The sequence below is a fragment of the Argiope bruennichi genome, chromosome 11 (assembly GCF_947563725.1).
Source record: "Argiope bruennichi chromosome 11, qqArgBrue1.1, whole genome shotgun sequence".
NCBI classification, from domain to species: domain Eukaryota; kingdom Metazoa; phylum Arthropoda; class Arachnida; order Araneae; family Araneidae; genus Argiope; species Argiope bruennichi.
In genome coordinates, this window is record NC_079161.1 from 17668090 (window position 1) to 17691531 (window position 23442).

At 28.7% G+C, this 23442-nt stretch overlaps 1 protein-coding gene across 3 annotated transcripts in view; it reads right to left on the reverse strand.

The window, feature by feature from the left end:
* LOC129957665 (uncharacterized) overlaps positions 1–23442 on the reverse strand; it is a 44919-nt gene that overhangs the window by 13564 nt on the left and 7913 nt on the right. For 2 of the 3 annotated variants that reach the window (XM_056070113.1, XM_056070112.1), the window contains exons 2-3: positions 3192–3330; positions 886–1043 (exon numbers count right to left, since the gene is read on the reverse strand). In XM_056070113.1, the coding sequence (XP_055926088.1) occupies positions 886–1043; positions 3192–3317 (284 nt within the window). In that variant the 5' untranslated portion in view covers positions 3318–3330. Of the gene's footprint in view, positions 1–885; positions 1044–1255; positions 1293–3191; positions 3331–23442 lie in introns of those variants that run through there. The other variant, XM_056070114.1, reaches the window with a different exon arrangement.

Below are 23442 nucleotides of genomic sequence, written 5' to 3' on the forward strand. Positions count from 1 at the left end.
TGCTGCTCTGTTGGTCTTATATTCATGATAAGAAATGAAGAATATCATGAAAAGATATGAAATTAGTAAGAAAGATAAAGGTTTCAACAAAATTAAAATAGAGATTTTAATTAGACAGATAATTCGAAAAGATTAGAATCTTTTGAAAAATAATAGTTTTTTATATCACAGTGAAACGGGAATAAATAAAAAAATATTTAACATTAATAACAAAAACAATTAAAAAAAATTTTTTTTTTAAATCTTTTCGAGAAATTTATGTTAAAAATCCTGAAAAACAGGAAAGATTATTTTAAATAAAAAAGATATTTCAAATTTGCAAAAGCGTGGAATACTAATTCAAATATCTTAATAAATTGAGCTGTTAATGTTTTTTATAATACATTTTGATTTCTTAGGAGTGATAAGAATTTTTTTTCTTACCATATCCATTGCGACTTATTTTTCTTATAGTATTGTTTTCGCCATCTTCCGTTATGATGTCTACATTTTTGATTAAAAATGCATTTAAATACATAATTGAAAGCGAGATTTACATAAAAAAAAATTCCATCATTTCTCATCTAATCTTTTCTTGTCTCTTTCATAATTCAAAATAAATAATAAAAATTATTTTAATTATTAAAGGATCTAGTATTGACTTTTGTTCACCAATTCAACACTAGATGGCGCTTTTTATATGAAATAAAATTCTGTCTTTACAAACATGAAATAAGTCAATTAATTAAACTCTTTTAAAAACAAATTTTAAAATTGTAAAAATGCATTTCGTACTTACTGAACAGATTTATTAGTATTTGATTCAATGATTTAACAGTGGAATTCCATGCGACACACGAATATATTACTATTATTAAAATTCAATAATACTTCTACGGGACTTACCTCGATTTCCTTTCTAACATTGGACTAGTTTGAGCTGACGAATTTGAAGGAGAAGAATTCGATCTCGAATGCAGAAACTTCGGAATGTCCAAGAATTCCACTTTTGATTCTTTGGCTGGAACTTCGTAGTACACATTGCCATCGAGATTCGTAGAATTCTACGAATAAAACGTCATCTTGAGATAAATGAAGTAAACTATCACGAGTGCAAAAAGAGAAATCACTAATTTCTAATGCAAATTAAGAATATTTTTTTAGATCTAATCGTTTACGAATCGTTTAAATCTTGGTATTATTTTTTTATACAAACGCGCATCATGTCTAAAATAAATACATTATATTTGAAGAATAAAGAATAAAACTAACGTACTTTCATCTGCTATCAGCGATGCGTTTTTAATCAGGTGTAAAGTTCGCTGATTTGCTTATTCCACCTGCACTTGAAATCTCAAAATTTTTATTCTTTCTTATTTTTTTTTTCCTGCTTTATATGGCGATAAAAAAAATCGTCGAGAGTGAATTTCTATTGTTTAGAAGAAATCAAGGCTCAAATCACAGTGCAAACGATAATTGAAACGGATGCTTATTTTTTCACGGATTTTGATTTTTAAATATTTACATTTCGACTTATATTGTAAAATATAATTTAATATAAATAATATAATTTAGATTATAAAGCATAATTTAGATTATAATTTAATTAGATTATAATTCAGATTATAAAGAATTTAACATTAAATAATTATATGTATAAAGAGAGAAAAACACTTTTGACAATGTTAAATTTTTTTAAAAATGGTCTTCTTTAAGAAATGCATTCCAAAATAGGATTTTTAATTCTGCTTTTATTATTTAGCATATACATTTTTTAATTTACATGAGCAATATTTATCTGTCAGAATCTTAAAATAGGATTTTCAATTCTGCTTGTATTTCTTTGTATATACACTTTTTATTTTACATGCATAGCAATGCATCATGCTTTTTTAATCTTATGAAATAAGAAGATGTATTATTTCTTATAAATGCTTTCTATTTTAATGGGTTTGGCTGCAGGGAAAGTGGATATTGGAGCCGGGCAAGCTGATCTCTAAAAGTAGCAAGTATTTTATAAAGATTCAATAAATATTTAGGCAAGTTATTCTTGTTACTTGTGTTTTATTTATACTAAGAATGTCTGTTTTATGTACAGTCAAGTAACAGAAAATTTTCTGAAAATCCTTGGCTTAAAATTTATTCCATCATTATTTCTTGAGTTTCGGCTTAAAATATTGTTATATCCAAGAACAGTTAGATGGAAAAAATAGAACAAACGAATTTTCATAAAGTATTCTAAACAAACAAACAAACAAACACACACACAAAAAGAAAGAATTATCAACTTTTTCTTTGTGTCATTCTGTAGATCCATATAAGCAAGCACATGGAAGTAAAGCACCAGTACCTCTATGGCATTCCAATGATTTAGGCAGAACGAATTTTTATACCAGTGGGTCTTCCTACACTTTCTCCAGTTTCCTAATAAATGCCAACATAAAAGTTCAGAATTTTGGAAGACCGCGAGTGCAGAACTTTGTATTTTCAGTATCTGGCATATTAACACTTTGTGCTTTGTAGTATGATAAAGAAAATTGAAAAAGCATTTTCGACGCTGTTTTTTACCACTATTGAACCAAAATCTGATGCAGTTTTAGAAAACATAATCACATACCAAATTTCGTATAACTAAATTCTAAAAAAACAGTTTAACCGAATGTTGGATTTAGCTGAAAGAGCCATTATAAGGTTATTTTATTAATTAATTAAAACCTTTTTTGTTTGTTTATAGTTCTTAATGCCATCCTAATTACTTCGAAAACTATTCTAGGAAGTTTCTACCCGTATAATTGGGATATTGACCCCTCTCCCTCTCCTTTTCAAAAACCGCATTAAAAGCACTGGAGAGCCAATATTTTTAAGGTTTTTTATAGTCAAAAGAATACACTGATGGCTATTAGGCAAATATATGCTCTGCTATCCTTTCAGTGTTCTTTGAAAACCTCTCTAACCCATTTGGGAGAATGTCTCTAATGAATAAAACACGCAACCTTGAGGTTTCAATTAATCACACTTAAAGAAAAGGGGAGTAATTTCGAAATGAAAACCAGACTTTCGGGCGATCTCTGTAGTTTTATTTAAAGGACGCTTGGGGACTTTCATTATTGATAAAGTTTATTTATACCCATTTCAGGACAAAAAAACTAAGTAAAAATCTTAAAAATGGCCCAATCACTTTTGAGCAGTAATAGATAAAAATGGTTACTTACGCGTGTGATACCAGAGGCGGAGAAGTCATTGTCCGATACAGTGTCGTAGTCATCCTCGACATACTGGATGTCGTCCGCGCTGTGAACCGTCAGGGGTATCGTCACGCGTCTCTGTCTTTCTGCCATACTGAAGTGGCTTCTGGAAAAAAGTGAGGTGTGGAATGTTAGAAAGTCCTTCATCTTTTAGAAGTCATATAAGTTATTAGTTTTGCAAAAGTGGGGCAGCAGAGCACTTTGAGCCTGCGCATTACATCAGTGTGAAATAGAAAGATCAAATCTCCTATCATCAGCTAGAAAATTATTTGGATTCTTGGCCAATTCTATGTTCTTAGAGTTAACTCAGTTTCTTTAGCTTTTGTTGATTTTAGTAAGTTAACTTTTATGATGTTTATCAAAGTTACATTTCATTGCTGAAAAGGAAGTGAACGAGAAAATTTAAGTAAGGTTAACACGTTGTCGACTTTTGACTATTGTAAAAAGTTTCTAAAGTCTGCTTTTTCTCTTGTAGGTATTTAAAGTAATGTTTAGAAATATATATATCCATATGGGTAACGCCACAAAAGTCATTGATTTAATTCATCAAAAGTATTGAAAATTTAAGTGTCTGATGTCAAAATTATTTCACTTTTAAATGTAAGGGGTGTTTACTTTGACATAAAAAGACTTTTAAAAAAATGAACATTTAAAAAAGTCTATAATTTATAAAATTAATCACATTTTTAATAATTTAAATAATTTAGCCTTTTTAATCACGCTAAAGATGTTTTTATTTAAACTCTACTTACTTTCCAGTTCTCTTCACTCAATTGATTAAATGTTTCCTTTAATCAATTTACTTCATCAGCACAATCGCCAAGGAAAATTTCACTTAAGATTGATAAGAAAACAATGCAACTTAAAATCGCTAAGGAAAAGTTTAAGATATTTATAGCTGTTAGATATAAAACCGTTTTCTGATGCAGATGCGTGATCAGGTTGACCAGAGGCATATTTATTTAACTTGGATCAAAATTAATAATATTCTAAAATTATAAAAAATCCTTCTGCATGTAAAAAAACTCAAATATATAAAAATAGATTTGAAAGACAGCCTAATAATAAATGTTATCAGAATTTTAAAAACTCATAATTTATTTAATTGATAAAAAAAATATCCAATCTCAAAAAAAAAAAAAAATGAAGGATTCAACTTAGGTGCTCTATGGGAAATAATAACTGTGATAATTTTCAAAAATTTCTATATGAACTAGCTGGAGTGGTCTCTCTGAAAGTTTCTCGCATAATCCCTACCAAAGAAGATATCTCCCTGCTTCCCCACATAAAAATTGCAGACCTTGCTCATGTCTGTGAAGTTTATGAATGTTCAAACTTTTTTCAAAGCCTACTAATGATCAGAATTTTTTCAGAGAATACGAATGATCAGAATTTTTTCAGAGCCGACGAATGCTTAGAATTTTTTTTTCAGAGCGCACGAATGTTTAGATTTTTTTCAGAACATGCGAATATTTAGACTTTTAGAGCCTACAAATGTTCAGACTTTTTTTTCTGAGTCTACGAATGTTCAGAATTTTTTCAGAGCCATGAATGTTTAGAATTTTTTTAGAGCCTGTGAAACTTCAGAATTTTTTTCAGACGTACGAATGTTTAGAATTTTTTCAGAGCTTGTGAAAATTCAAAATGTTTTCAGAGCCTGCGAATGTTTAGAATTTTTTCAGACGTACGAATGTTTAGAATTTTTTCAGAGCTTGTGAAAGTTCAAAATGCTTTCAGAGCCTGCGAATGTTTAGAATTTTTTCAGAGTCAACGAATGTTTAGAATCTTTTTTCCAAGCGTACGAATGCTTAGATTTTTCCTAGACTGTACGAATGTTGGGATTTTTTTCAGAACCTACGAATGTTTAGACTTTTAGAGCCTACGAATGTTCTGACTCTTTTCAGAGCCTAAGAATGTTCAGACATTTTTCAGAGCTACGAATGTTCAGAATTTTTTTCAGAGACTACGAATGTTCAGACTTTTTGTGATTCGTCATATAATGAGAGAAACAGAATTTTTGAAGTTCTCTTTTCGTCAGATTGGAGCCAAAATTTTAATAACAAAATCACATAATAAATTTCATTTCTTGAAGTCGCTGCGGATTTGAGATATCATATTTATATGTATCCGGATATATAGATTGTTAAACGGTCCACCCGTTTCTGGATTTGTTTTAAAATTTAATAATATAAACTTTATACTTTATCTATATACTTATACTATTGTTACTCTATATTTTAGATCTATCCTTTGTTTGATTAAACGATTTGCCGAATTTTAATCATCGATGTTTTAGTTCAATTGCACTCTATCAGAGAGGCTATTTTTTTCTGAATGGATAACTTTCGAAATTTGATAGAAATGTACAGATTTAGTGAAAATATTACATATCAAATTTCAGTTATCTTGCTCAAATCGTTTGTGAATTACTAAAAAAAGTGAATTGTTTCGAGGAAGAATTCGATGTCACCTGAGGAAATAAAAATATTCACCGTTGCCATATGATAAAAATCTTATTTTTGACTGATTTCAATAATTTTATTAATAAATGATTGAATATGAAATTTTAAAGCGTATGAACAAACTAAGCGCAGAATAACTATTTTTATTTTCTTAATTATTTATATTTTTAAAAAAATGAGGCCAATTGATTTGATTAAGGTGTTGTCGAAATCACATGTTTAACGTAACTATTTTAGTCTTGTCTTGGAGTATTATCTTGTCCTTGTTGAATCGAAATTACGATATATTTTAAAACGTTTTGCCAATAGTTTCCAGAAATTAAAGTGTATCACGTGAACATCTATTCTTACTTCCATTACACGTGACCGCTGACATGTTCTTAATGTTTGGTTGTGTTTTTGAGTGTGAAATGATTGCATTAGAATGATTAAACATCTATCACTGGCGAGAAACTTCTAATCCTTTTGATAACAAGATGATTAGCTTGACTGTAGTAATTATTTAAACTAATTCCTTTGCCACCCTTTTCCTTGTGTTGTTGAAATTCAGAGCACAAAGTTTACCTCTTTGAATTTTAATTTCACACACACACACACACACACACACACACACACACACACACACACACACGCACGCACACACACACACACACGCACACACACACGCGCACGCACGCACACACACACACACACACACACACACACACACACACACACACACACAACCAAAACTGTAATTGAAGGGCGTTGTTAAAACAAATATTTTATCTTGTGTGAACTGCTAAGAGAATACATTCCATTTTTATGGGCACTAAAGAATATATTTCTTAATTTATGTAATATCTCAAGAATGTGTGAACAAAATTTTCTCAGATTCCTCATGAGCAGATCGATTAATTAACAATGCTTAATTTTAAATGCACAAAACAATAAGAAAATAAACAGAATCGTTTAAAATAATCGGTCGAAAACAGGTTAAAAAAACTACTTAAAAACGATGTACTTAAAACTGTAAGCATATATAAAAAATACATAACTAACATAAATACAATTTAATTACAAAAACATACAACTAACCTAAAAATAATTTAAATAAAGTCCGCATCCTTTGATAATAGTTGTCAACAATCAGAATACAGTGCGCATGCGTGAATTTTTCTACGCCAGTTGGGGTAACGCTATGCAGATTAGAAATTTTTAATTTCTTTTAATCTGTTTTATTTTAATTCAAAAGTACTTCAGAATGAATCTGAAAGATCGATTAATTAGCAATGTTTACTTTTAATTGCACCAAACTTTAAGAAAATAAATTGAAATAATCGTTCGAAAAATGTTAACCCTAGCCTCAGTAGAGTGGAAAAAAAAACTGAAGCCTTACTCATTTGGCGGTGGGGGAAATGAAAAGATTTTTTCGGTGGGAAAGTTAGTTTTTAATTAATAGTTAAAATTTCAAAAAAAAGGACCCCAGATGCACATTCCCGACCTCCAAGGTATATATGTACCAAATTTGATAGTTGTAGGTCAACGGTCTGGCCTGTAGAGCGCCAACACACACACACACACACACACACACACACACACACACACACACACACATACACACACACACACACACAACCAAAACTGTAATTGAAGGGCGTTGTTAAAACAAATATTTTATCTTGTGTGAACTGCTAAGAGAATACATTCCATTTTTGTAAAATTAATTTCAAAAATTTCAGTCTGGGAACAATTATTAAAAGTTCTAAAATGACTTTTTTAAATTTCATTCCGAGGCACGCATAATACATAGTTTTCATTGTATTTCTATGGAATGGAAGTATATAGTGTTACAGAAAAATTCGTCCGGTGAGTGTATGGTGAAAATATCAGCATGTTCAATAACATATGATTGCAATACCGGGATACCGAATACCAGTATTTTGAGCCATTTGTACAATTTTGTAATACCGGTATTCACAAGTTTAAATGCCGGTTTTTCGGTATTTACTAGAAATTTTTTAAATTTCTCCACTATATGTACAGGTATCGCGAACATAGCAAAATAGTATACGTTTTTGTTTTTATGTCTCCATAACGGGCGAAATTAATTAGCTAATTAACGGCTTCATTAATTGCTTAAATCTAAATGAGCGAAACATGGATTATCCCAGAAAGAAAATATTGTATCCTCAACGACTGATGGAGCAACAATTATGAAAAAAGTTGGAAAGTTGATGGGTGCAAATCAGCAGTTGTGCTATGCACATGGAATTCAATTAGAATTAATAGATGTATTATACCAAAAAAATAAAGAACAGAAGAATCCAAATACTGTGGATATAGAAATTTCGGATTCCAACTTTGAAAAGAATAAGAGTGAGAGTGATATTAACAATGAAGATAATGACAATGTAAATGTTGAAGAAGTTATTGCTAATGAGGATGAAATATTAACCTATCAAGAATTGCTTCCTATCATTTATAAAGTTCGAAAAATTGTTAAAATATTTAAACGTTCCCCTATAAAAAGGATATTTTACTAAAATATATACTAACTGAAAATAAAACAGAATATATGTTAACATTAGATTCTAAAACACGTTGGAATAGTTTACTCCTAATCTTTCTTTTTCCAAAATTTCTAATACCGGTATTAAGATTTAAAAAATACCGAATACCGGTATTGAAATTTTGGTCCGGTATTGCAATCCCTACATATAAGGAATTTTTTAGTCGACACGAAAGTCCAAAACAGTAGCAGACGGAGCGTATACAAAACAGCATTTATAGAAATTAATATCTTACAAGCAGCAAATCCTTTATATACTACCTTAAAAGCATATGCTCTAAAGAGAGATTCATTTGACAACTCTTTTCTCGACTCGACTATTTACTCCCCTTTTCTGAGTGCCATTGCTTTTATAGATCTAGTAAAAGATATCAATGTTTTAAAATAACGTTGGAACTCGAGTCCTAACACAGCTATTGGCAATATTTTCAAATATTCGGGATATGTCCTTTTTTTGTTCCCAAATTAGTCACCGAGGCCATGAGAGGGATCATTATTCTGACATACATTCATCAACCATTAAATTGTCTTTAAAACTCTCTTCCTTGTCTTTAAATTTACTGCATATACAAACAATACTACAGATTTCAAACAATATTTTGAAAATGCGAACATTTTATCTAAAATAAAAGTAGCATCAAAGTGTTACAGACGATTTTGTAGACAAAATGAAATATATTAAAAATATTAAAACGAATTTCCTTTTTTATTTTAGAAATATTTCAGTAGTAGTATTTTTGTCTATACTTATAATAAAGCTCAATGTGTGTGTGTGTGTGTGTGTGTGTGTGTGTGTGTGTGTGTGTGTGTGTGTGTGTGTGTGTGTGTGTGTTGGCGCTCTACAAGCCAGGTCATTTGGCATACAGCTACCGAATTTGGTACATTTATACCTTAGAGGTCGGGAATGTGCACCTGGGGTCCCTTTTTTGAATTTTTAATTAGAATTTTAATTATTAATTAAAAACCCGCCAAAAAAATCTTTCCCGCCAAAAAAATCTTCCATTTTCCCCACCACCAACTTTCACGCCAAAAAAATCTTCCACTTTTCCCCACCGCCAAATAAGTAAGGCTTCAGTTTTTTCCCCAACAGTAATGAGGCTAGGATTAACATTTTTCGGCAGATTATTTCAAACGATTCTGCTTATTTTCATAATGTTTTATGCATTTAAAATTAAACATTTTTAATGAATCTATCTTTCAGATTCATTCTAAAGTACTTTTGAATTAAAATAACACAGAATAAAGGAAATTAGAAATGTCTAATTTGCATTGCGTTACCCCAACTGGCGTAGAAAAACTCACGCATTTGCGTTAACGTAACTGGCGTTGAAAATTCACACATGCGCAATGTGTTCTGATTGTTGACAATATTGTCAACGGATGATTCTTGATTTAAATTATTTTTAGGTTAGTTGCATGCTTTTGTAATTAAATTGTATTTATTTGAGTTATATATTTTTTGTATATGCTTATAGTTTTAAGTACATTGTTTTTGAAGTAGTTTTTTAAAACCTGTTTTCGCCCGATTATTTTAAACGATTCATTTTATTTTTTGAGTGTTTGATGCATTTAAAATGAAACATTGTTATTGAATCGATCTGTTCCTGATGGATCTGAGAAAATTTTGTTGACAAATTCTTGAGATATTACATAAATTAAGAAAGATATTCTTTAGTGCCCATAAAGTTTAAACGCTCGGTGACTCTGTTATCAGTAATCATATTATAAAAAAATGCTTTGTTTCAGTAAAAATATATTATTATATTAATTGTAGATTAATTCTTTCCACTTTAATTTAAAGCACAAATTCTACAGGGAGCTAACAGAAAATTTGAGAGATACATATTACGTTATGATTGAAGGCCTTTATAATATTATGAGTGAATTATATGACTATCTAAATTTGAAGTTTTAAAATATTTTGATGAAGAATCTATTAAAGTAGGAATTGCGTAAAATAATTAATTATTAAAATTTAAACGAACATTAAGATTGGCGAACCAGCTGGTCGCCAAAGGCGGCTAGTAGCTAATAAAACATCAGCCGTTGTATTAATCGAATAAATACTTTTACATCACTCAATTTGTGAAACAAATACGATCATAGACATCATGTTAAAAAAAAAGGAAATATTTACAATTTATTCAATTATCTTAATGGATTATCGAAAAGAAATTCACTCTGAATTTATAAATATGAATTTTTATTTGTATGGAATTGTGTCTTATTTTACACAATCAAACGCTTGTCACTTTGTTTAAAAGAATACTTTATTTTTTTTTCGTTTGTTTTCACTCTTTTTTCCAAATAAGAAACAATACCAAAATAACAATAGTAAGAAGTATAGAATAAGAAAAAGGATGTTCTGATATTCACGGATGTTCTGATAGAATCCGAATGTAAAAGTAGAGTTCACTGAATTGATTCAAATATATTGAACACGTTTCCTGTTATATTTTGTATAAAGTCAAATAGCTTCAGATTTCATATTCTTTTTAGATTTTACAAGATTCAATAAAATAATTATTGAAGATTTTTCTCTTGATTGATTTATATAACGCTATTTAAACTGCGAAAAACAGTAATCAAGTATTTTTTAAAAATAACAGTGTTTAAGATTCAGAGAAACAATTAAGAGAAGAGCTTTATTTCATCAGCTATTCCAGTCTTCAAATCTCTAACCACGGCCCTGCTTTTACTTCACTATAAACTCATTAATCCAATAAGCATTTTCCAGTTTTTAGAGGAGCTTCATTTGATTTATTGAGATTTTACAAGATTCAATAAAATAATTATTAAAGATTTTTCTCTTGATTGATTTATATAACGCTATTTAAACTGCGAAAAACCGTAATCAAGTATTTTTTAAAAATAACAGTGTTTAAGATTCAGAGAAACAATTAAGAGAAGAGCTTTATTTCATCAGCTATTCCAGTCTTCAAATCTCTAACCACGGCCCTGCTTTTACTTCACTATAAACTCATTAATCCAATAAGCATTTTCCAGTTTTTAGAGGAGCTTCATTTGATTTATTGAGATTTTACAAGATTCAATAAAATAATTATTAAAGATTTTTCTCTTGATTGATTTATATAACGCTATTTAAACTGCGAAAAACAGTAATCAAGTATTTTTTAAAAATAACAGTGTTTAAGATTCAGAGAAACAATTAAGAGAAGAGCTTTATTTCATCAGCTATTCCAGTCTTCAAATCTCTAACCACGGCCCTGCTTTTACTTCACTATAAACTCATTAATCCAATAAGCATTTTCCAGTTTTTAGGGGAGCTTCATTTGATTTATTGAGATTTTACAAGATTCAATAAAATAATTATTAAAGATTTTTCTCTTGATTGATTTATATAACGCTATTTAAACTGCGAAAAACAGTAATCAAGTATTTTTTAAAAATAACAGTGTTTAAGATTCAGAGAAACAATTAAGAGAAGAGCTTTATTTCATCAGCTATTCCAGTCTTCAAATCTCTAACCACGGCCCTGCTTTTACTTCACTATAAACTCATTAATCCAATAAGCATTTTCCAGTTTTTAGAGGAGCTTCATTTGATTTATTGAGATTTTACAAGATTCAATAAAATAATTATTAAAGATTTTTCTCTTGATTGATTTATATAACGCTATTTAAACTGCGAAAAACAGTAATCAAGTATTTTTTAAAAATAACAGTGTTTAAGATTCAGAGAAACAATTAAGAGAAGAGCTTTATTTCATCAGCTATTCCAGTCTTCAAATCTCTAACCACGGCCCTGCTTTTACTTCACTATAAACTCATTAATCCAATAAGCATTTTCCAGTTTTTAGGGGAGCTTCATTTGATTTATTGAGATTTTACAAGATTCAATAAAATAATTATTAAAGATTTTTCTCTTGATTGATTTATATAACGCTATTTAAACTGCGAAAAACCGTAATCAAGTATTTTTTAAAAATAACAGTGTTTAAGATTCAGAGAAACAATTAAGAGAAGAGCTTTATTTCATCAGCTATTCCAGTCTTCAAATCTCTAACCACGGCCCTGCTTTTACTTCACTATAAACTCATTAATCCAATAAGCATTTTCCAGTTTTTAGAGGAGCTTCATTTGATTTATTGAGATTTTACAAGATTCAATAAAATAATTATTAAAGATTTTTCTCTTGATTGATTTATATAACGCTATTTAAACTGCGAAAAACAGTAATCAAGTATTTTTTAAAAATAACAGTGTTTAAGATTCAGAGAAACAATTAAGAGAAGAGCTTTATTTCATCAGCTATTCCAGTCTTCAAATATCTAACCACGGCCCTGCTTTTACTTCACTATAAACTCATTAATCCAATAAGCATTTTCCAGTTTTTAGGGGAGCTTCATTTGATTTATTGAGATTTTACAAGATTCAATAAAATAATTATTAAAGATTTTTCTCTTGATTGATTTATATAACGCTATTTAAACTGCGAAAAACAGTAATCAAGTATTTTTTAAAAATAACAGTGTTTAAGATTCAGAGAAACAATTAAGAGAAGAGCTTTATTTCATCAGCTATTCCAGTCTTCAAATCTCTAACCACGGCCCTGCTTTTACTTCACTATAAACTCATTAATCCAATAAGCATTTTCCAGTTTTTAGGGGAGCTTCATTTGATTTATTGAGATTTTACAAGATTCAATAAAATAATTATTAAAGATTTTTCTCTTGATTGATTTATATAACGCTATTTAAACTGCGAAAAACAGTAATCAAGTATTTTTTAAAAATAACAGTGTTTAAGATTCAGAGAAACAATTAAGAGAAGAGCTTTATTTCATCAGCTATTCCAGTCTTCAAATCTCTAACCACGGCCCTGCTTTTACTTCACTATAAACTCATTAATCCAATAAGCATTTTCCAGTTTTTAGAGGAGCTTCATTTGATTTATTGAGATTTTACAAGATTCAATAAAATAATTATTAAAGATTTTTCTCTTGATTGATTTATATAACGCTATTTAAACTGCGAAAAACAGTAATCAAGTATTTTTTAAAAATAACAGTGTTTAAGATTCAGAGAAACAATTAAGAGAAGAGCTTTATTTCATCAGCTATTCCAGTCTTCAAATCTCTAACCACGGCCCTGCTTTTACTTCACTATAAACTCATTAATCCAATAAGCATTTTCCAATTTTTAGGGGAGCTTCATTTGATTTATTGAGATTTTACAAGATTCAATAAAATAATTATTAAAGATTTTTCTCTTGATTGATTTATATAACGCTATTTAAACTGCGAAAAACCGTAATCAAGTATTTTTTAAAAATAACAGTGTTTAAGATTCAGAGAAACAATTAAGAGAAGAGCTTTATTTCATCAGCTATTCCAGTCTTCAAATCTCTAACCACGGCCCTGCTTTTACTTCACTATAAACTCATTAATCCAATAAGCATTTTCCAGTTTTTAGAGGAGCTTCATTTGATTTATTGAGATTTTACAAGATTCAATAAAATAATTATTAAAGATTTTTCTCTTGATTGATTTATATAACGCTATTTAAACTGCGAAAAACAGTAATCAAGTATTTTTTAAAAATAACAGTGTTTAAGATTCAGAGAAACAATTAAGAGAAGAGCTTTATTTCATCAGCTATTCCAGTCTTCAAATCTCTAACCACGGCCCTGCTTTTACTTCACTATAAACTCATTAATCCAATAAGCATTTTCCAGTTTTTAGGGGAGCTTCATTTGATTTATTGAGATTTTACAAGATTCAATAAAATAATTATTAAAGATTTTTCTCTTGATTGATTTATATAACGCTATTTAAACTGCGAAAAACAGTAATCAAGTATTTTTTAAAAATAACAGTGTTTAAGATTCAGAGAAACAATTAAGAGAAGAGCTTTATTTCATCAGCTATTCCAGTCTTCAAATCTCTAACCACGGCCCTGCTTTTACTTCACTATAAACTCATTAATCCAATAAGCATTTTCCAGTTTTTAGAGGAGGTTTATTTGATCGCGTTTCAAAATTGCAATATCCAACCGGAAGGAGCTATTCTGCCTCTTCAAAGAGAAATGTTACTCTAATAAATTATCATTAATCAGAACTTGGATAAACACATTCTGAAGATTCAAATAAGTTTGTTTTGCAACACTTGAAAATTCGTACTTTTCCCAAAATAATAGAACATTTTAAGATCCTTTTCGATTTCATTTGGGAGACATATATTCCGTTTTAGTTTTAGGAATTCTATATAATTTTTGAAGTTATTTGTGACGATGATTGATATTGATTAAAAATATCAAAGTCCAAATTCTTTTTAAAAAAATCTACATAATTAATATCTGTTAAAGAATGCTTACGCCATGAATCATTTACTTGACATATATATATATATATATTTGAAATACGGAATTCAATGAGATTATGACTTTTTTTTTTGTATTCAGCATCAGCAAAATCTGTTAGCCCCCAATCATTTACTTGACATATTTTCTCGAAAAACGGATTTCAATAAAGCCAAAAAGTTCTGTATTCAATATCAGCAATGTCTGTTTAAAAATTCTCATTCCGTCATTCAATTTTCTCGACATACTTTCTTGACGTACGGAACTCAGTAAGACCACAATTTTTCTTATTCCACAATAGTCACCTTTGGCCACTAGCTGGTTAACTAGCTGGCATTAATGCTTGTTACCATTTTCAATGAAATATTTCATGTAACTTGGGATCTTGACAGCTTCTTCAGCAAAATATTTTTTTGCTGAAGAAGCTGTGTTTTATGACAATGCAATGTTTTTATCTGACGGAAGAGCCAATGTATAGACTTCTCTGTACCAACCAATAGGTACAATTATAACAAATTAAAATAGTAACGAATTGAATATAAAAAGAGTTAAAATTTTAATAAGATTTAAACGAGTGAATAAAACTTTTTGGACTTTAGAAGAGCAAAGAATTAGACATGAAATGCCTTATCAGATAAAGAAGTTAATGGAGTATTAGGCTTTTGAAAATACTGCAAATGCTTGGTATTGAAATTTGGGCATTCTGACAGTATATGTATATGTATTACATATATGTATACTGTATTACATATACTATATTATACATATACTGTCGGAACGTAGGACATAGAATTTCTATGCCGTCTGTTTATTATATTATTTCTCTTAATTTTTTGTCAAATTACATAAAATTTGAACCTTAAACTGAAGCACAAATGATTAAACTTGACAAATTAAGGCAAAAACAATTTTCCAGAAATCATACAAGTATTTTAAAAATATGAATACAGAAACAGAATCGTTCGGTAATAATGTCTTATGTACTCTAAAAAAAATATTTTTTTTATAATTTATGCAATGTTTTAAAGAATTATTCAATAAAAATTTCTTCGGATTCATTATAAAATTCAGCTTTTAGTTATGCTTTCAAAAGAATTCGAATCAGCAATATGTGTTAAAGAATTCTTAATTCATCAATCATTAATTTGAAATAGAATAGAACACAGTAACTCCCTAAAAATTTTGTATTACAAATAAACAATGTCCATAAAATGCACATTAAGCTATAGTGACACGTGCATTTAGTTGAATACCATTTGATAAATTTAGGATCCGGAAACGAAAAATTACGTCATCTTCTTATCAATACATGAGTGTTTATCACTGCAATTTCAAATCTCTTTGGTTTTTATCAGAAATATGTATATAGCGACACTTGTGTGTGTGTGTATTGCTCCGTTGTAAGATTATTTTCCTGTTTACGGAAGTCCACTGCCATTTCTTCATGAATTAAAAATAGGTGCAATTAAAAAAATTTATATTTTTAAAATTCTTCTCGTGTTTTTTTCACGTGACAACATTTTTTATGTGGTAAGATACATCATGGTAAAGACAACTGGTCATGATTTTAGGTCTTTCACTTGGGCAAATTATTTGCAAATTTCACAGCATATTTATAAATTTGATGAAACATTATCAATTAAAATTTATGCATTTTGCTTTACTGGGTTTCTGAGGTATTATGTTTTCACACACACAAGCATGGACAGTCAGACAGACTTTCCATTGAGGATTTTATCCAAAATTTGATGTGTATCTATAATTATGGTTTAAAGATCCTATGCCAAATTTCATCCGATTAATTTGTTGCCTTTTTAAGATATCAGATACTTATACAAGAACAGAGATTTATTTCTTTGAGAAGGATTTAGTCCGATATTTGACTGGGACCGATAATTTTGGTATAAAAAATGTACACCAAATTTTATTTTCCATTTAACTCTGTTTTTGAGTGTTCCCAAACATATAAGTTATGAGTGTTATTCTAAAGTTGGGTTTTTGGACTTAGAGATGTCTAAACGTAGATATTTATAAAAGCGTCGAATTTATTAATTCATACTTGATCGTAAAAAAAAAGTAAGAGCAAAACGAAGACTGTTTCTTTAATATTAGCAAGAGTCTTTTAATATTCTTATTGATGGAAGAAAAATAGTAACAACAAAGACAAAAAAGATTTTTTCTTGACAACCTGGAAGTCAAAAGTAAATTATTTTTATCTTAAAAGGGAAGAACAAGGGTTGAAAAAATTTATTCGAGGTGAAATTTAGCATAATGGTAGTACATTTTTAGAATGTACATTCATCAAAATATTAAAGCGCAATGGCCAAAGCAAAGAAAATAGCCTTCACATTTTTTTTTTTTTCGCATAGCTGATATACTAGTAACTAACGTCCGCGCTCAATGGCATGGTTGCCAAGACAACGCTTCTTAAGTGGGAAGCCAAAACAAGGTCTTCAGTGCATCTTCTTTTCTTTCTTTCCTTCTAATTTTTTTCAAAATTATTGAAATTAAATAAAAAAATTGTAGATACTTTTAATTAATAAGCTTTTTCTTTTTATGAAAAAATAAATGTACCTTCTCCTTATGCTTGAATTACTATTTAATTTTTAAAAGAAAAATGGTTATGAATATAAGTTAAATGTGCATAATAATTTATACTATTATCATCTTAAAAGAACTAAAAGTTTTTAACTTTTGGATTTTAATAATGGCAAATTATTTGTTTTAATTCGACGAAACCATATTTATGTCGAAAATTAAAGAGAACAACTGATAATTTTTTTTAAATGTGTAAGCAATTACACATTTAAATAATTAATAATTGAATAGAAACACTAGATATTAATAATTGAAAATACTAGAAAGCAGATGTTAGTTATTGAAGGCTAAGCAGATGTTTTAAAATTGATATGTATAAAATGCTAATGCACATGGCACATCGCTCTTGTTATTTATCGTCGAATGGCAACAGTTAAAAGTAAACAAACTGTCATACAAATTTCAGAAATCGCTCTTGTTATTTATTGTCGAATGGCAACAGTTAAAAGTAAACAGTTAAAGTATCTTATGAATTTCAGACTGCTTCTATGAAGGCTTTTTTTCCTGTATTGAATTCAACTCTTCGAGTAGCTAATTATAATGGAGCCGCAAAATATTATTAAAAATGTTCTGGAAATAATTCACTGTATCACTAAATAGTACAATCAGCCAGAGAAAAGAAGATATAAAAGAAATCAAGAAATAGGCTTTAAATAGAAAGTTTAAACAATTTTTAATCTCCAGTAAGCAGATTGAATTGATGCTTGTTAGTCATGAAATAACAAGATAAAATGGTTTTTCTTTAAAATTTGTAAATCATTTAAGAGCCTAAAATGCCAATAATCTGTCAAACATTTTGGTCGTCAAAGGCAGCTAGTTTCTAATAAGATGCCATGTTACTCTTAGCAGAAAGATAAATATTTTTTAATGTAAATGAAATCCATTTTTTAATTCATTTCCAAAGGAACCGTTGCACTTATAAACAATCAAGAGACAATGATTTACCGTGAAAGACGTCAAAATTTATTTTATTTCTAATGTCTTAACGATAATTATTAATTTTATTTTTGCTAACGACACATAATTAGTAGTTGGAAAATTCGCACATTGAATTTTTAGGTTCATATTGACGTTTTTAAAAGATTAACAATATCAAAGAAAGGCAATCTAAAGGCCTGTGATTTAATACTTGATGTGATAACACATGGGTATTTCTACTAGAAAGAGAATTCCATAAATTATAAATTTAGATAATACTAAAATAAATATTTTTTAAGGAATGGGCATTGAAGATGCACACGCATATATAAATTAACATATATTTAGAAAATATTATTGGTTATATAATTATTGATTGAGGAAATAATTGTGACTTGTTGCAGATAAATAAGATTAAAAAAACAAATATTATAAAAATAAAATACAAATAGGTTTGTTTCAAAGTTTAAAATCATTATTGAAAAGGTTTAAATTTTAAGCAAAAGCTATCACATTTTATCATCTGCCAGCAAAATAAAATTCGTCGATTGCATTTTAAATATATTTGAAGAAATTAATTATCGTTTGCAACGTTCCTTTTTTCAATTAAATTCAGAGAATAATGTTTTATGATAAAAATCAAGAGTCAATCGTTTGATTTTTTTTCATTTATATTGGAGAAAAATATCGTCTGCTTTTCTTAATTAATTTTGGAATTCAGATCTTATCTGTTGCAATTTTAAATATTCAGCTATAATTATTAACTGGAATGAAAGCGAATATATCATCTTTTTTTTTTAAATATACTTGTGTTATAATTAAAGGTTAAAATTATAACAACCTTTTTTAATACGGTATAACACTTAATAATGCAGCAGTTAATAGACTAGAGTTTCCCAGATTAACAAAAGATCCGGATCAATGAAATTATTTTTTTAAAAAAAATCATTGAAACAAAATTTATGTTTATTGTTCAGAATATGCAAAATATTAGTTTAGTAATAAATTTTGAAAAATATAATTAAAATCTGAGCAACACTCTACTTTAGCCATTTAAAGGTAATTGATACTTTCTTAGTAAATTAGTTGATCACTATAAAATTCAGTTTTATTATAGGCATTTCCTTTGGATAAAAAATATTTATTAAATCTTTCTGACAGTGTTTTAATGATATTTCCCGAATTAGTCTATTATTTAAGAAACGAACATCTGCCAAATTTGAAGTGTTTGTAATGTTAAAGATATTTCGTAATCAGTAAATGAGTGAGTAATATTTCTCTTTCATCTCTATGGTAACGAAGAAAATTCAGTATTAGAATATTATTCTATTTATTTTAGAAGGTGAAATAAAAGATAATGATTAAAATCAAATGCATTGAAAATAATTGTTATACACGGGTTCTGGAATTTATTAATTTTGATAATCTTTTCTTCATCTTTAATAATATTAATAATAAACCTTAAAAAAATCTATTTTCTTCTTTATTTTTATTTAATTAGTTTTCTTCAAGCTGTTAAATTTTAGTTCACGTGTATTTAAACAAGTTTAAAAAAATGAATGAAAGAATGCATAGTTTTTTTGTTTGTTTATTTAAAGTGGTAATACACGCAAATAATCGAAGTTAATAAAACACGAAAATAGGAAAATCGAAGTTAGGAAATGTAGAAAAATACTTTTCAACCACTAAACTGCAACTGCGGTAAAACATTTTAGTGAAAGGCTTGTTTATTTTTATCTATAACCGCCCATATACGAAAGAACACATGCGCACACATACATAGACACAAGATCAAAAGTAACTGGAACACTTTTGGATTTTTGGAATTAATTATTTTCGAATACCTCTAAAAAGACTTTGGCGAACTTTTTTTGTATTTCAGTTCAGTAATTTAAAATATAACTCGCAATTGATTCACGATCCCACTTGGGGATTCAATAACAACATCAGAACACATTTACATCAGAATTTGACGAAAAAGAAAAGGATTTTGGCTTATTACACTGTAAAGAAGACTCTAAATTGAAACATCCAACAATGATTTTTTTTTTTGCTTTGAACGATACTTTCATATATATTAGTAAATACAGCTCACAATTTTAGGAAAATATAAAAGTGTTTTTTTTAATCTGAAATTGCAGTAAATTTGACGTGATAAATAAAAAAAGTTATTTGTTATCCATTATTATTTAGTCAACATTAAACTTCTGACATTATGTAAATATTCTCTCTATTTTTGTTTAGTTATTTATCTCTAGTTATAATAAAGATGAATATATGCGCGTGTCTGCAGTCTAGACAGTTTGACCTAGATATACCAGAATTGCCATATATATATACTTTGAAGTGTGGGAAAGTGGAATTGCGAACGATGTTTAAAAAAAATTAATTAGAATTTTAGTTAATTAGAAAGTAAGCAAAATTTTGTTGTTTTGCCGCAATAACTTCTGAAATTGTAACAATGCAAATATGATTTTTGCATTATCTTAAAACTTAAAAGATTATATTTTCAATGATACGAATTTTTATCTTTGAATATTTATTCTGTTATTTAATTAATTAAAAAATCTTTTAATCATATTTCCCAACAATTAACTTCGCACAAAAATGAAAATTAAATTTAATCAGCATGAGCACGTTATGAACGCGTGGGAAAAATTAGTTTTTATTAATGCGTTGCCACCAAGTTGACAAAAGCTCAGATTAAAAGATTAAGTTAACTATTAAAGCAAATTAAACCTCGAAAATGGCAATTTTCGGCACGTGTCTGTAAAAAATAAAATAAACAGAAAACAAGATATTTTTTTATAAAAGCAACTGAGAGAAAAAGTTTTTTACGAGCTTTTAAAATATCCATATAATTAATTCAGTAATTCTGAGTTATTTAAGACAAGTATGCTTTAATATGCACAAGATATTCACTGTAATCGTGTCCCCATAGCGAATTTCTAAACCATTATTAATAGGCCTACACATCTAATAAGAAAAATGGCTTATAGAAGAAATCAGTACATTTTATATATTTCAGTCAATAAATGTTCTGATGAATTACAGAATTTTAAATTTTTATATAGGCTCTCGGTCCTACGAGCCCTAATTAATAAAATATTCAAAACCACGAATTAAAAAAAAGTTCCACTCTTTTTCGATAAAACTGATTTAGGAAGATCTGAATATTACTATTTTACAAAAATGCCTGATTTAGATTATTTTCCATTACCTAGTGGAAAACTGTTAGCACCCAGAGTTTCTCTAAGGCTGATTGGCCTAAAATAATAAAATTGTTGAATGCACTGAACTAAGAATATTTAAAGCTTCATATTTCTGTCAGATATAGGCATAAAAAAATAAAACGTTTTTTTGTTGTTGTTGTTGTTGTTAGAGTGCCAAAAAAATATTTTGGGCCTCGGTTGCCTGGTATTAAGGTCTTAGTTTCGGAACCGGAGGATTTCAGGTTCGATACTCGATTGCACCGTCGTGTAAGCGGGTCTGGTGCACTGTTAAATGTTCTGGCCAAACGTCCTCCCGCTGGTGTGGCTTGCTGTAGATAGGGGGATTGCCAGCTCAAGTGTCGTCCTCGTCCTCTGACGGTTCAATATTACGTTGTTCGTCCCAAAATAACCCTAGTGTTGCTTTAAAACGGGACGTTAATTAAACTGAACCAAAAATATTTTATTAAATTACGATTCATAGGTTCGAAGGAATAAAATACATAATTTTTCATAAGTACATTTATTGATTGAAACAAAATTTTTATTATTTATATCTTTTAAATAAATTTGTAATTAAAACAAAAAAATTAATTTTATTATAAAATAGAGAAATCTTTAAAGAATAATTTTTTGAGATTTTTGTATAAATTATAAGAACATAATCTGTAGGATATGTATATGATTTAAATGCTGAAAAATTCTTTTTCTCTCTCGTCATATTTTTAAAAAAATATGTTTAATTTCAACAAAAAAGTGTTGTCAGCAATTTAAATTCGATCACTTCCGTTTGAAATTAAAGTTAAAAGTTAAAAGAAGATGATGGAAAATTAGGGAATACATAGTATAATAAACATAATAGTGTAAGGCGTCTGTAACCGTATCACTTATAAGATTTATCAAATCTCAATCCTTTAGAACACCTGTGAGATTAATTGTACGATAAATTATTGTTATCTAGTGAAATCGAGGGATAAATGATTGTCATCGTGGCAATAAGAAGGCAGGGACTAAGGTTGAATATGAATGGTCAATACCGGCCACAGCAAAAATCCCTCCTGAAGTAGATGCGTCCCTGCATAGAAGTTGAGGCAACTCTTCCCCACAGCATTAAACAGCCCAACAAGAAAGACACTACACCATTCTGATTATTAAATATGTGTGTAATTGACAGATAAATAAATAACCTGTTTACCTGTTGATGGATTTTGCTCAAAATTAAACACAGATTTACAAATTTAATGGAAAGAATATTTGAACAAAAATTCTCTACTTCAGATTTTTCCGTTTATGAATAACTGCGATCACACACACTAACATCTATTGCAAGTAAACTCGTTGACAAATTTGGTTCAAAATTTGAGTCAAATTTGCAATATTAATAATTGCAACAACTTTTGTTACAGTGTTAAGTCCAAGGATAGGAACACAGGTTTCTGTAGACTCATTAAGTTTAAAATTTTGTCAGGAAACCACAATTTGGATGTAAATATTGCATACTAAATTTCCACTTCTAGTTTGTATTTTTGAATTGTGGTACTGTCAAAATGGCATTGACGAACTAACATATCAAATCACCACTTATACATCTGTGATTATAGCTTTATGTTTACCTAAACAGTGAATCGGACATCAAATGTAATAGTTTTATGGAACACGCTGTCCGACTACTTCTCTGCGGATATCTCTTAATAAATATAATAGGGAGGGATTGACTCAAAGTATCGTACAAGTGATTCGGACATCGTACAGTGATTCGGACATCAAATGTAATAGTTTTATGGAACACGCTGTCCGACTACTTCTCTGCGGATATCTCTTAATAAATATAATAGGGAGGGATTGAATCAAAGCATCGTACAAAAAAAATCCATACAAATTAGAGTTCGTCACATGAAAATTAATATCTTATCTCTATCTCTGTCTATACTTATACTGTACGCTTCGGCGCTCTACAGGCAGGCCATTTGACCTATAGCTACCAAATTTAAAACATGTATACTTTGGAGGTCGGAAATGTGCATCTTGGAGCGATTTTTCTGTATTTTGTATTAGAATTATAATTAAAAATTAAGCTAAATGTTGATGTTTTTTTCGAGATATTGCCGAAAATATTCCCGCACAAAAATGATTTTTACATCTCTTAAAAATATAAAAAAAT